General features: G+C 44.6%; 1 protein-coding gene across 4 annotated transcripts in view; it reads left to right on the forward strand.

The window, feature by feature from the left end:
- LOC120917096 (golgin subfamily B member 1-like) overlaps nucleotides 1-3,858 on the forward strand; it is a 108,345-nt gene extending 104,487 nt beyond the window's left edge. For all 4 annotated transcript variants that reach the window (XM_040328109.1, XM_040328110.1, XM_040328111.1 and 1 more), the window contains exons 28-29: nucleotides 1,380-1,491; nucleotides 3,302-3,858. In XM_040328109.1, the coding sequence (XP_040184043.1) occupies nucleotides 1,380-1,491; nucleotides 3,302-3,460 (271 nt within the window). In that variant the 3' untranslated portion in view covers nucleotides 3,461-3,858. The remainder of the gene's footprint in view (nucleotides 1-1,379; nucleotides 1,492-3,301) is intronic.
- The last annotated feature ends 11,218 nt before the right edge of the window (nucleotides 3,859-15,076 follow it).

Raw genomic sequence — 15,076 nt, forward strand, 5'->3', positions numbered from 1 at the left:
TGCTTATAGTGACATGGGGGCGAGAGAAGGGAACCAAGCATACAGTGAGCTTCTTTTTCATTTATATTCTGAATATACATTGCACAGCTTTATAGCCCATTCACACAGGGGCGGAACGACTTTGGGGGCGACTCGCCAAGGCGACCTGAAGACGACTTCAGAGGCGACTTGCAAAATGACTTCTGTATAGAAGTCAATGCAAGTCGCCAAAGTCGTACAAGAACCTTTTTCTAAGTCAGAGCGACTTGCGCCGCTCCTATTAGAACTGTTCTATTAAACAGAGCGGGAGATGACTTGTCAGGCGGCTATCGCCCCTGACGAGTTTACCCTGTGTGAATGGGCTCTAACTGTAACATATGAAGAAACCATTTTCATTGCAAGCAGTCCTTTAGGGTTAAAGTAGGTTGAAGTTAGATTGTTCGCTCTTCTACCAAGCCTAAAATTAAAACACAAGATGCAAGTAAAAAGAGAAAAATAAGCAAGACTATGCTCTCTCAAGTATGATGGAACTTTAATTGGAGATAACATGTCTGTTATTAAGGTTAGCACACAAAACAAAAATCTTTAAGAAAGTACCATATTTATCAGGGTATAACACGCACAGGCATATAACACGCACCCTAACTTTAAGAGGGAAGTTTCAGGTAAAAAAACTTGCCACAGCCCCCTGCGTATAACACGCAGGCACAGTTTACCCTCTATTTTCAGGGTAAAAAAGTGAGTGTTATACGCCAATAAATACTGTATCCATTTATTGAATAGTATCACTTAAAAATAGCACAGTCCTATTACATATTTAGAGTTAATGCATGAAATACGATGCTTGATTATGCAGGAAGTCAACATGTTTCACTATGTGCTTCTTCAGGGCACTGCATACATCTATGATTTCATCTAATTTATACAGAACATAAAACATGTCATTAGTATAATATCAAACAGACCGTTATAAATTATAACAAAGATAAAAGTTTTTTGTCAAATTAAACATTATATCCTGGCAGCAGGGTAGAGGCCCGTGCTCACCTGGTCTATAAAATCGGACGACTTAAGCGCATCATCGCACAGGTCTCACCCTCGTTGGGAACCCGCTTGTTTCTGGAAAGTGTCCAACCAATATACACATATCTTCTACAAGATGCAAGTACACGTCTATACCTGTGGCTCATTATGAACACTGATAATAACACTCCATGAAAGCTCCCGGCTTTGCCTAGCTTGGTTGCCACTCCTGTATTGTTTCCAGGCACATATTTTTTGTGTTTCTGCATTTTCAGGCTGAGTCTGCTCATGGTACTGTGTTTACAAATCTATCCCAATTATCTAAAACTGGCACTCGTACATTTCTATAAAAAACATGTTGTGTCTGCTTGTTCTAGGCTGGAGACAAAGTCATCTTCCAGAGAATACGAGTTCTCTCTCCAGATGGAGTCAGACGACGAACGGGAAGCCTTAATTATTGATCCCACTCAGAATGTTGTGGTGCGGAAAGTAAGTGTTGGGCTGGTGTCTAAAACTCTCTGCGTTAGAGCACAAAAATTATGGATTGACATGATTTAAAGGTATAAAAAATATATATATATACAGTTAAAGCTTTTCAAGCGTTAACCCACGTATTACCCTGTATTATGGTTGCATGTAGAGGCAGTTGGGTGGCATCACTCATTGACTACACAAGTCTTTTAGGGAATCCAGTGGCAAGTCCTCCTAGGTGGAGTTCTCACATTTGTTTAGAGGTATCTCTTCTCTTGTTGCAAATGTTGTTGTCCTCCTCAGTGGTGTTTTTAGGTTTTGTGCAGCCATAGGCCTGACTAAACATGTGCACCCACTAATTTAAATATGACACACCCCTTCCTGTCAAGGGCACACCCCTTTCTGTTTAAGACCCAACCTGTCATCTGTAAACCACACCCGTTCCTCTTTAGACTCCACCTTTTCCTCTTAGAGCTCCACATCTAGTCTCATGGAATGCAAAATTTGCATGAAGCACAGGTAAATGCAGGTCAGAAGGAGGTCAAGTGCACCTGTCAATGGATTCTGAATGATCACTGAAACCTCTCAATACTGATGTCAGAACAAATGCTAGTGCTAAGTGATAACAAAGGCACTTCCAGTGGTGGAAGTACTCATATTTACCTGCAAAAATACCCCAAAATGACATCACATTGGGCCAGCAGATGGGATCAGGGCTAAATCCATATTTGTGGATTATTGGACATACAATGCTGATTTGACCACACAGGTACCGCTCTTGGCTGTCGGTGCCACTTATCCCAGGAGGAACACTGGTGGGTGGGGACCTGCCCAACTAATGTTCCATTTGATGGTGGTCATGTAAAATTCAGAAACCAGTTTCATAGTCAAAGAATTAGGACTCAATCGGGCCAAAAATAACCCCAAAATATATTTTTGCTGCCCCCCTGCAAAGTGCCGCCCTGGGCCTTGTCGGCCTAGGCCAAGATACAGCATTGGTCCTTCTCCTAATTTGTGCCTTATTGATTCATGGAACAGAGCCCTGTGATTGTAAACCCAGAGCTTTGTTCACCGACGGGGCATCTTGCTGTTTTTTTTTTTCCTGCTAAAGAAGATTCTTTAAGTAAAAGCAGCGCATAATATTACACATGGGCACACATTTAACCCCTTGATCACCCTAGATCATGGGTCTTCAAACTATGGCCCTCCAGTTGTTCAGGAACTACAATTCCCATCATGCCTAGTCATGTCTGTGAATGTCAGAGTTTTACAATGCCTCATGGCATGTGTAGTTTCGCAACAGCTGGAGGGCCGTAGTTTGAGGATCCCTGGCCTAGATGTTAACCCCTTCCCACCCAGTGTCACTGCATCCCTCAGACACACAACACGGAGCAGGGACCACACTTCACAAGCTGGGCTGGAAGGGTGGAGCAGAGTGTGTGTGGGCAGAGGCTAACGCTGGGGGAAACCTGGTCAGTGACAGTGCACAGGGGTGGCGACCCCAAACCGCCCCTGTAAATGATGCAGTCGGTGCTCTGTCATGGATGGAGGAGATGCCATCAGTCGAATATCGCTTCCTAAGTGATGGTGTCACCTGGGTGCGGTCAGCACCCCCATAGCGACGCCACTGAGCTTGGCCTTTCCAAATGCGTTAAACTTTCACCAATGGAAGATTCTGGTGCTGTGTTTCACCTTGCCCTTTTTCCACACTCACAGCATTATGTTTTAGTAGTGTGTCATTTCTTTGGTTATTTGTTTACATTTTTTCTGATTTGTGTTACCAAGCCAAAAATTCGGCATAATGCCCAAATGTTTTTTTTTTTTCTAGATCAAAGGTGGAAGTCTTTCTATACGGAGATGGCTGCGTGGTCGAAGCATCTATTGCTCGAAACTTTTGACTTCCAGATCGAAATCTCGCTATGTATTCCTCACCTACCTGGTGGGATTACACATACTCATCCTTATGTGCCTAGCTGGAGTTCTATAGCAAGGGACATCCCATACAAGCACCAGACTCCATCTTCCCATGCTCTCATAACTTCCTTATGTTAATGGGACTTGTATGTAAAAGACTGTATTAATGATTGGTTCACGTCTCCGGCTAAACTGTGCAGCACACTGTGTGTTTACAATGGGCGTCCGGAACAGAAGAGAAGCACAGAAAGACACTGAGAAATAACACTACTGATCTGGTTGTAGTGAGTGGAGGAGCACAGGAGGAGGACAATGGTGGATAACGGATTCATTCATTACTTCTGTCATGTTAGGTCTACTAAAAGAGTCAGTCCACCCAAAAACTCTTTGTTATAAGATGTGGGCAAGCTAAAGCAGAATGCCAACACATACATAAACACCTTTAAATAAAGTATTAGATTATTTATTATAGATATGTATATAGTACCAACCATTCATTCACATCAGTTCCTGCCCTCAAGGCGCTTAAACTCTTAACATCCCAACGTGCACACATACTAGAGCCAATTTAGACCGGAACAAAATAGCTTGCTAGCATGTCTTTGGAGTGTGGGAGGAAACTCATGTATGCATATAGGGCAGGGGTGCCCAACCTTTTGAAGAGTGAGGGCCACTTAAGCAACTTGGTAACCAGTCGCGGGCCACAATGAGTGGAGCGGGCAGATGACAGGTCACGGCTACTCTACAGGCTCTCTGATCCACCCTGATGGAAGGGGACGAATTACCTTCCGTTTTTCAGACTGGAGGTAGGTGGGCGTAAACAGACATCTGTCACTCCATAGAGGTGAACTGAGGGTCCCATTTGGTCGGGCTGGTCGTGTAAAAGGGCCCAAGACTGCATACATACTGATGTGCTGCGGTTTACCCACACTGTGGGTGCAGCGTAGTGCACCTGTGTCTATCCTGCGGGTTAGCTGAACTTTGCCATAGACTCCGCCTGTGGCAAAAGCCAGTGCTGTAGAGGAAGCATCGGCTTATGGGGCTCTGCTCCGCAGCCACTTTCTTCCTCTACCACCAGCTTCATTCACAACACTGATGCTGTGGTATGGCGGGTCGGCAACCTGCAATCTGGGCTTGCCAACCCACCATTCCAGAGCAGGAGGTCGTGGGCCACATCAAAGGGCTCCGCGGGCCACATGTGGCCCCCGAGCCACTGGTTGGCCACCCCTGATATAGGGAGAACCTGCAAACTTCATGCAGCTAGTGTCCTGACCAGGATTCGGGTCTCAGTGCTGCAAGGAAGAAGTGCTAATCACTAATACATTATGCAGCCATGTGAAATTTATACAAAAGTTTCATATTTTCTATCCATTTTAGGGGGGGGGTTAGAATATCCCCTTCATCTTAAGGCTTGGTGAGCTGAAAGAGATTAAGGATGGACTTGGAGGTTTAAACAGTGAGCCCAGGTTCACAATGGGCTGCGGGAGTGAAGCCGTGCGAGTTTAAGCGAACTCGCACGATTTCACTCCCGCTGGTCAGTCCCGATTTTGGCCACGATTACTTTTCTGCACAGATGTCAATGCAAATCGCGGGACGAAATTGCAAAAAGTAGTACAGAAACTACTTTTTGAAATCGGTGCCGCTTCACGCCGATTAAGACGTTGGCATTGCCGGCAAATGCCGCCATTTTGACAAGTGATTTGACAAATCAAATCGCATGTCAAAACGCACCAGTGGGACCCAGGGCTAAAAAAGTTAATTTGTAGAGATTGTTCAAAAGCATGCACCTCCACAACTGGTTATAGCTGTGTGTTCATGTTTGGCACCTTCCCCCGGATTTTCTAACCCGCTGACTCAAGGTGAGGGTACACCTCAAAGGTCACGGTCAACAATAAAATAAAATCTGGGAGTCATTCAAACTCTTCTCTATCAAACTAAAAATATTTTTTATTGCTCATTCTGCCCTGTTTACGTAAAGGATAAATTCACCTTTTTAAAAAATAATAATTTCAAATCCTCGCAGGGGCGGACTGACAACTCATGGGGCCCCCGGGCAATAAAAGACTATGGGGCCCCTGGGCTTACAGATGGCCACCACGCCAGGAGGCGGGGCAGCAAAAATCTCGGGATTTTCACATCAGAAGCATGTTGGTTTCAGACATATCAGGGACAGATGTAAAAAAAAACATAGATTTTTACATACTGTCCCTAGTTTTACTGCGCCTGGCAACCCTGATGGGGCCCCCTAGTGACATAGGGCCCTTGGGCAGTGCCCGAGTGACTCAATAGTCAGTCCGCCCCTGCATCCTCGGCAGCTACGTTGTAGCTGTCGAACACCTTCTGGGCAATTAAAAAAAAGTCTTCTTATGCCATGTTTTGTACTTTAAACATTTTCAATAAAAATCTATTGAAAGTCACAAAAAATAAATAAATGCACATCTTTTTGCAGTTAGAAAGTGTAATTTAATATTTTAATATATTTTTTTTTACTTTGAGCCTATAAAGCATTGCCACCCCCCCGATCAGCAGGTCATAGAAGCCATGCAGGACTCCTGCAGACTTGTCAGTGTATCTGTCTGCTCGTACCTCATATGGGCAGGCAGATGCACACTTACAGGAAGAGATCATGAACTACCAAAGCGCTCAACGGCGCCCTGGTAGTTAATTTTGAACTACAAGCGGACAGCTGCAAAGGCTGTCAGTACTTGTAGTTTCCCAGTCACAGAACTCTGTGAATGAATGACGTGGCTAGGACGGGTGGGTAGAGCCCCACACGGCTGAGTTTTTTTTTTTTTTTTTTTGAACTATTACCAGCGAGCGGGCGGAATCAGCTTGCTGTAACTAAAGACAGCAGCTGCAGGAGTGGAAACATGTTACATGTTCCCAATGGTGAACTTATTCTTTAACTGGGAATGAAAGGAAATGGTGTCACAGCAATTTAACCACTTCAGCTCCGGAAGGTTTACCTCCCTTCACGACCAGACTTTTTTTGCGATACGGCACTGCGTACTTTAAAGTGGATGTAAAGCCACTCTAATGCTTTTTAAACTACTGCCATAGTGCTGATCTATAAGGATATAGATGCCTCCTGCATGCAGGGCCGTTTGAAGGAATTTGGGGGCCCCAAGCAAAATGGACATGAAGGTCCCCCAACACCCCCCCCCTCCCTCCTTTCCTATGTTCTTTTTACGCCCCCACCGTACCACGCGGCAGGAGATTCAGTTTCCTGTACCCCGCCGGACTGAAAGGAAGTGAGCACTCAGTGTGCACTTCCTGTCAGTCCAGCCAGGAACAGGAAACTGAATCTCCTCTACCGCGTGGTACCCGGCCGGAGTCCAGACTGACAGGAGGAAGGAAGAGGAGCTCGGCCACGCTACAGAGAAGGGGAAGTGACGACTTAAGGCAGCAGTGCTGCAGGCTCTCTATAGAGTGCTCAGGCGGCTGCAGTATATAGGAAGCGCGGCTTGGGGCACCAAGCAATTGCTTGGTTTGCCTGCCTTGTAGCAACAGGCCTGCCTGCATGTATCCTTACCTGTCAAATGTCTCCCCTCTGTCTCTTATAACAACTGAAAAACTGCAGATTCTGTGGGTGGTTCTGTTGTCTGGAGCTCGGTGGGTGGAGTTGTGATGTCAGTAGACTCCCCACCCACCTCTACACTCACCTTGTCAACATGCATTTTTTCCTGTGTATTCCTTACACTGAATTCTGCTATGATCACTAACATCCAGTCAAAATCCAGAAAAGTAACCACGTGACTTCAGAAAAGGGGTGGGAATTAAAAAATAATGCCTGTCCCCAGCCTAGTGCATGAGATATGTAAATAACCTGTCACTCACAGCAAGGGGGCGGAACGGACTAAGGTTTTTCTCTGCAAGTCCGTTTTATCTCACTGAACAATAAGAGGATTGCTCAGAGATGGATTAACTCTGTGTGGCAAGACTGGGCACAGATGATAGGCAATCTTATACTGTACATTGTGACATCAAAAAAAATAATAATTTGGGTTTACATCCACTTTAACTCACAATTGCGCAGTCATGCGATGTTGTACCCAAAAAAATGTTTGTCCCTTTTTCCCACAAATAGATCTTTCTTTTGGTGGTATTTGATCACCTCATGTGTTTTTATTTATTTAATTATTTTTTCGTTTTTTTTGCACTGTAAACAAAAATGACAAAACGGTTCCTGCTCGGTCCAAAACTTAGGGTACTGCTTAACTTGCCAGCTTCTTATATTCCAGGAAGCATAGCTAGGATATATCTGCCCCTGAGTTCCCAGTTCCACCCAACTACAGATGAGGGTAGATCTGGGAACTTGGTCATGGAAATGTCTCTTCTGGAGATATAAGCCGGGTGGGTGAGTTATCCCGCCAGTTTGGCACCCTTGACTGAAATATCCATTTTGGGTGGACTGACTCTTGCGCACTCCTTTAATCCTTTCATGCCCGCTCTCCATATTTTGCTGCTGATGAATCTTGCACTGGCCACTACTGTGTACATAGACCCGTCACTGCAACGTGCAAGCTGTATACTGTATATTTTGGTTGTCTTATAATAAGAGATTATATATTATATTTGCTAAAAGAAATTGTTTCTCACTGTATAAAGTTTGCTGCTTCTAGAGGATCTATTGAGGATTAAGACTTGAATCGGTGTAAATCAAGTTTCTTTTTTTAGAAAGAAGATATTTTATCAGCTCCAGTAAGAGATTCGGTAAACTGTTCTTCAGCTTCTTGGTGTGTGGCAGGGAAGCTTTAAAGTGCAATAAATAAAATATAATACTAGTCTGTTAATGTCTTGTGTTTTTCCTATTTTGGCTGCAAGAGAAGGCAGATATACAATAAAAATCGCTACATATACAGGTATATAAAAAAATACCAATAAATGAAGTTATGTTCTTTACTAATTTAAAAATCATGAAACGTATTTTAAATTTATTTTTAAAAAGTACAAATACCTGCTGTACTCATGGCAGCCACTCCAGCCATCGATCAGACTGCAGCTCATCCAGAGGGATGAATTGGGCTGCAGGGTGCAGTAGGAAGAAGACTTGACTAGGATGTGTGGCACCAGGACCACATAGTGAAGTTCACGGCAGAGAGGGAGGAAGGTAAGTGTTTTATCGGGTGGAGGCTTTACCTAAAGGACTTGAAGTTACCCCCTTGACACTGGCCGCATACATATATGTGGGCGCTCAATGGGTGGGGCTTAAAGCAGAACGCCCGCCAGGGATGGACTGGCCATCAGGACTACCGGGAGATTCCCGGTGGGCCGATGGCTCAGTGGGCCGGTCGGAGGTTTGCAGCGATCTACCCATCAATCGCCGACAGCTGGCGCCTGACGGGTAGATTGAGATTTAGCTAGCATGCAGAGTAGCACAGGAAGGGTGTGCAATATGTTCTCTCTCCTGTCGCGGCACTCACGCTGCTCCCTGGTGGCCCCTCCTCTCTTCTTGTCCATCCCCATTTGCTTGTGACATCATCATCTCTAAAACGGTAAGTACTGCTTCATTTTTTAAAAAACTACCCGATTCCCCTTGACCAAATGAGCATGAATCTAATATAAAAAATATTTTTTAGGGTGAACTCCCGCTTTAAGCTGCCATGTGTGCAAGGAAATAAAATTAGAGCCTGTGGCTGGTTTTCAAGAATAAAGCCTCGTACACACGCTCGTTTTCTCGGCAAGAACCAGCAAGAAAACTGCTGGCAGAGCTTTCTTGCCGAGTAAACCGAGCGTGTGTACGAGGCTTTCAGGTTTCTCGTCTGGAAATCTGGCCAGAATCTCGACGAGAAAAATGGAGATCCTGCTCTCTATTTTCTCGCCGAGATTCTTGTCGGCCTGTTTCCCGACGAGACACCCGAGAGTGTGTATACTTACCTGTCGCCGTGGAAACCCGCGCATGCTCGAAATGACTTTGGCGCATGCGCGGCAGCTTCCACGGCATAGGTAGGGTGAAGCAAGATGGCCGCGCCGGCATCGACTGTGACGAGCGCGTGCTCGTCGTACGCGATGACGTCACCGCGGTTTTGCCTTTCAGGAGAACGGCGGTTCTTTTGAAAGGTCTGTGTGTACACTCGGGCGGCAAGAGATTCTTGCCAAGAATCTCGTCGGGGAAAAACTACATTTTTTTTTTTCCTGACGAGATTCTCGCCCGTGTGTACGAGGCCTTACAGCTAGCTGGGAATTAAAACTGAAATTCCATATTTAATAATCCTTAATTTCAAAATGGCTGGCCATTCCTTTATTGTTAAGGGAACCTATATATTTGTGGAAAAATAGGCTTGTAGTTGGGCTTGCTCAGGTTTGCTGGCCCTCTAAGGATATACTTCATGTCTGCTTATACAGTTCATTGATCACATCAATATATTTTAGTTTGTAACAGATGAACACTTTGACCAGACGTACTGAATGATCAGAGAAGCCTTTCAGTCTCATTGTGATATAACCGTTCTGTGTGTTTGGTTATTACTCACGTACTGCTGAGCGTGTAATTATGGTGAGCGTGGCATGAGGAATACTCATTTGCTTAGCCGTCTGCTGGATAAATAATGCGGCACAGTTGAGAGTCATGACTACATAGACTCGAGAAGTCTGAGCGGTGTACCAAGGACGGGCTTCTGTCCTGTAGATGTTCTCCTTCTCAGTTCATTGCCCCTCACTGGCCACTGTCGGGAGAAATTACGTTGTGGAAGATGTGTAAAAACATGTATTGTCATAGTCTGAGAATCGAGCAGAGCCCGCAGGCTTGTCACAGATGCAGAGTAGATCTGTCACATGAAATAAGTCAGAGAAGGATTTCCACAACAGCTGACATTAACTCTTTCAGAGACAAGTGGACCTGGCAGCAGGCACATCTGTTTACGTGTGTATAGGCAACACTTCCAGGCACAGTAAAACCTTGGATTGAGAGTAACTTGGTTTGAGCGCGATTTGCAAGACGACCTGATTTTTTCCCCATAAATTTTGACTTGATAAACAAGCGATGTCTTGATATAAGAGTAGTGCCATGTCACAAATGAGTATAAAAGAAAACCGAGGCGCCTCCTAAGGGTAGCAATATGATTACATTTAATGAAGATACAACATTTAGCAACTCATTGTTGATGATTAAAAGAGGCACATCTAAGTATGCAGGAATCTGGGGGTAAAGATCTCCACATAGACCGTCGTCCTCACCACCATTGACGTCATCCCTTCCACGCTGCGCTCCTAGAGAAGTTCAATCGCTCTACTGCAGGGTAGTCTTCCCGATCATGATTGCAGACTGACATCGGTGAGAGCTGGCGGTACATAGGACGGTCTATGTGGACAGCTTTACCCTGGATGCTGCATACTTAGATGTGCCTGTTTTATTCCTCAACCATGTGAAGTTGCTAAATGTTGTACCTTCATTAAATGTAACCATGAGTGAGTGAGAAACTTGTAAAGCGCAACACATGCGAACTGAATCGCTTCTGGGCGTATTGCTACATATTGCTACACTTATGCCCTGTGCACACGATCAGGCTTTATCCCGACCAAACTCAAGGAATTCCATCGGAGGAAAAGAGAACATGTTCTCTATGTAAACTCCGACGGAATTCCTCGGAATATCTTATGGGAAAACTCAGATGGGCGTACACACGGACGGAATTTCCGATGGAAAAAGTCAGTCGTGTGTACGAGGCATTGGAGGCGCCTCTCTTCTATACTCTGGAGCTCCGGCTGGATTTTGCTTCTAATCCCCTTGTGGAGGCTTCCATTTGTGGATGGACGTTTTAAGGTTATGCGACATATCGCATTGCTATAATTTTTTTTATTTGGACTATAAACTGAAGGACTTGAGAATAAATGGTTGTGGAACGAATCATCTGAGTTTCCACTATTTCTTATGAGGAAATTTGCTTTGATATACAAGTGCTTTGGATTACAAGCATGTCTCTGGAATGAACAATGCTTGCAATCCAAGGTTTTACTGTATTTATTAACTGTCACAGAGATCAATACTCCACCTGACAACTCCTTCACCTGATCTTTTCATTTCTCCAGAAGAATGGTAACATCTTTGCACTGTCTGGGGTCAGCATCTATCTCCTGGACTTTGAGATGACTTAAAGTGGAGGTTCACCCAAAAACTAAATTTTTAACATTAGATTGAGGCTCTTTTTGGGAAGCAGAATCGGGTGTTTTTTTTTTAAATCGAAGCAGTACTTACCGTTTTAGAGAGCGATGTTCTCCGTCGCTTCCGGGTATGGTCTTTGGGACTGGGCGTTCCTCTTTGATTGACAGGCTTCCGACGGTCGCATACAGCGCGTCACGATTTTCCGAAAGTAGCCGAACGTCGGTGCGCAGGCGCCATATAGAGCCGCACCGACGTTCGGCTTCTTTGGGCTACTCGTGACGCGATGTATGCGACCGTCGGAAGCCTGTCAATCAAATAGGGAACGCCCAGTCCCGAAGACCATACCCGGAAGCGGCGGAGAAGATCGCTCTCTAAAACGGCAAGTACAGCTTCGATTTAAAAAAAAAACACCCGATTCCCCTTCACAAAATGAGCATCAATCTAATGTTAAAAAATTTTTCGGGTGAACAAATATCTGATACAGGTCAGCAACTAATGAAGCCTCTTACCTTGTGACTTGCTACAATGTTGCAGCCTGATCATTGGAGGAGAGGAGATTTAGGAAATGCGTCGTCTTGCCTGCAGCAGACTGATGACATCCTCTCACCTTGGGTAAAGTCAATATTATACAGGATTTATATAGCAGGACCGGATAAAGGCCTTGGGCAACAGCTTGGAGACCACTGCTTTAGATGATGAACATTTTGGACTGTGGTCTCTACTTGTTGTATTCCCCATCCACCTGCTTTGCAACCCCTTTCCACAGCCCTCATTTACCCTCCGCAATAAACTAACAAAAAGCTCAGCATGGTAAAGCACCACTGGGACCATATAGGAAGGGCATAATTGTATTCTCTTTTACCGAAAGTTCATGGTGGGACAATAAACGGATCGTTGGTATAGTAAACTGGTCTGGGTGCCCTGTGAAGCTCCACCCCAGCTGTGGTCCCTGTTTGTTCTCACCTGGGTGAAGGGGGCATGTAGACAGATTTTCCACCTTCTGTCAGAAAGTGGAGAATCCCTTTAAATGTCTTCTCTCCAATGTTGTTTAGAAAATGACAGTGCCTGATTGGTTAGGTTAAAGCATATATTTGCACACAGCCGTACTTGTTCCATGACTTCCATTTTTAGCCAGAGCTCGATATAGCAGAAAGCACAGTGTACCGGTGTGAAGGAATACCAGATGTTGGGAAGGTGACATTTTATTATCTCTAAAAGCTTATATATCAGGCTTTTTTTTCGTTGGCAAAGAATTCCATGTAGCAGCTTCTGAGGGAGGAATGTTCTGACAGTATAAAAAACGGAGGAGGGGTGAATAGAGTTCAGATCAGATGCATATATGGATATTAAACTATGTCTAAACTCAAAACTTTTGGATAGAGTCTGGGCCGTCTTTAACCATTTAAGAGACGGACCAAAATGCAGGTAAAGGATCTGGCCAGTTTTTGCGATTCGGTACTGCGTCGCTTTAACTGACAATTGCGCGGTCGTGCGACGTGGCTCCCAAACAAAATTGGCGTCCTTTTTTTCCCCACAAATAGAGCTTTCTTTTGGTGGTATTTGATCACCTCTGCGGTTTTAATTTTTTGCACTATAAACAAAAATAGAGCGACAATTTTGAACTACTACTGAATTACTTTTTGCTATAATAAATATCCCCAAAAAATATATAAAAAACCTTTTTTTCTCAGTTTAGGCCGATACATATTCTTCTACATATTTTTGGTAAGAAAAATCGCAATAAGCGTTTATCAATTGGTTTGCGCAAAATTTATAGTGTTTACAAAATAGGAGATAGTTTTATTGCATTTGTAATAATATTTGTTTGTTTTTTTTCCTACTAATGGCAGCGATCAGCGTTTTTTTTTTTTTCGTGACAGCGACATTATGACGGATACATCGGCCAATTTTGACACATTTTTGGGACCATTGTCATTTTCACAGCAAAAAATGCTATACAAATGCACTGTCTACTGTGAAAATGACAATTGCAGTTTGGGAGTTAACCACTAGGGGGTGCTGAAGGGGTTAAGTGTGACCTCATATGTGTTTCTAACTGTAGGGGGCGGGGCTAGACGTGTGACGTCATTGATTGTGTTTCCCTATAACAGGGAACACACGATCAATGACAGCGCCACGGTGAAGAACGGGGAAGCTGTGTTTACACACCCCTCTCCCCGTTCTTCAACTCCGGAGGACCGATTGCGGGACACCGGCGGCGATCGGGTCCCACGGCAACGGACCGGGTCACGTGCCATTCTGCCGATGTATATCGGCGTGAAGGGGTCCTTAAGTGGTTAAGGCAGTGCAAAGGGGGCAGGTGCCGTGGGCCCTGTCATTGTTGTGGGGCCCAAAGCGGCTGCCTCATACTTGTCAACTATCCCAGTTTAAATTCCCTTGTCTCTTGAAGTTTTAGTCATGTGCTGTATCCTGATATCTCAGTGTGAAGTGCTGCTACTAATGCTGCCCAGCTCTGCCCTATTGTGCACAAATGACTCACCTGCAGACCCTGTTTTTACATGTAAATAACCGTTTATTGACATCTAAATAAAGGCGGCATTCATATGTATATCATGCCCCTCTGCTGTGAGGTGTTGATGTGCTGTAACCTCTCAGTAAGCATTTTTTTTTTTTTTTTACATTTTTAATTATTTTTTAAATCGAGTTTCTTCATAAATGTAAGCCAATATTTATTCTGCTACATATTTTTGCAAAAAAAATAAAAAAATCCCAATAGCCCTATACTGATAGCTTTGGACAAAAGTTATAGCGTCTACAAACTATGGGATTTTTTTTCTTTAAACTAGTAATGATGGTGATCAGCGACTTATAGCAGGACTGCGATATTTGTGGTGACAATCGGACACTAACTGACACTTTTGGGAACCAGTCACACTAATACAGTGATCGGTGCTAAAAAAAATATGCACGGTCACTGTACTAATGACACTGTCAGGGAAGGGGTTAAACATCAGGGGGCGATCAAAGAGTTAACTGTGTGCCTAGTGTGTACTGTGGGGGAGGTGCTTTTACTAGGGTAAGGCGTGGAACACAGGAGCCATACCTTCCTTTCTGATCTATTGATTTCTCCCCAAGTTTGGTCTTGTTGCACTTTTCTCTTCTACCACTAGGTGGCCGGGTACTTGGTGGTATTAGATACGAGAAGGGCAACCCAAGGTCAGGTTATGGGTATCTCAGCTAGTGAGCAGGGGTTTTCTTGAATCCATTGGCCTACTGGGAGAGCCTATATATTTGGGTGAGGTCAGGTGATCACTGTTCTGTGCCACCTGGATGGCTGTCTTGGTGGACGTGTGTCGGACACCCTGGGCAGCTAGGCCGGAGATTGGGTCTATCCCAGGGGCATCTGGCTGCCAGGTTGTGTGAGGGCACAACCAGAAGTAAGAAGGCAGGCTTGGGATTTGCAGCTTGCAGTCCAACCAGAAGTGACGATTCTGCCGGCCGGAGAACCTGTCGCGATTGGAGGTAGAAGGGAAGCTGTCGCCACAAAGGGACCAATCGCCTTTACCAGGGACAACAGTGAATAAATTAAACAAGTACCGAAACCATATTCTCTCCGAAAGGGCACAG

The sequence above is a fragment of the Rana temporaria genome, chromosome 11 (assembly GCF_905171775.1).
Source record: "Rana temporaria chromosome 11, aRanTem1.1, whole genome shotgun sequence".
In the NCBI taxonomy this organism is placed as follows: Eukaryota; Metazoa; Chordata; class Amphibia; order Anura; family Ranidae; genus Rana; species Rana temporaria.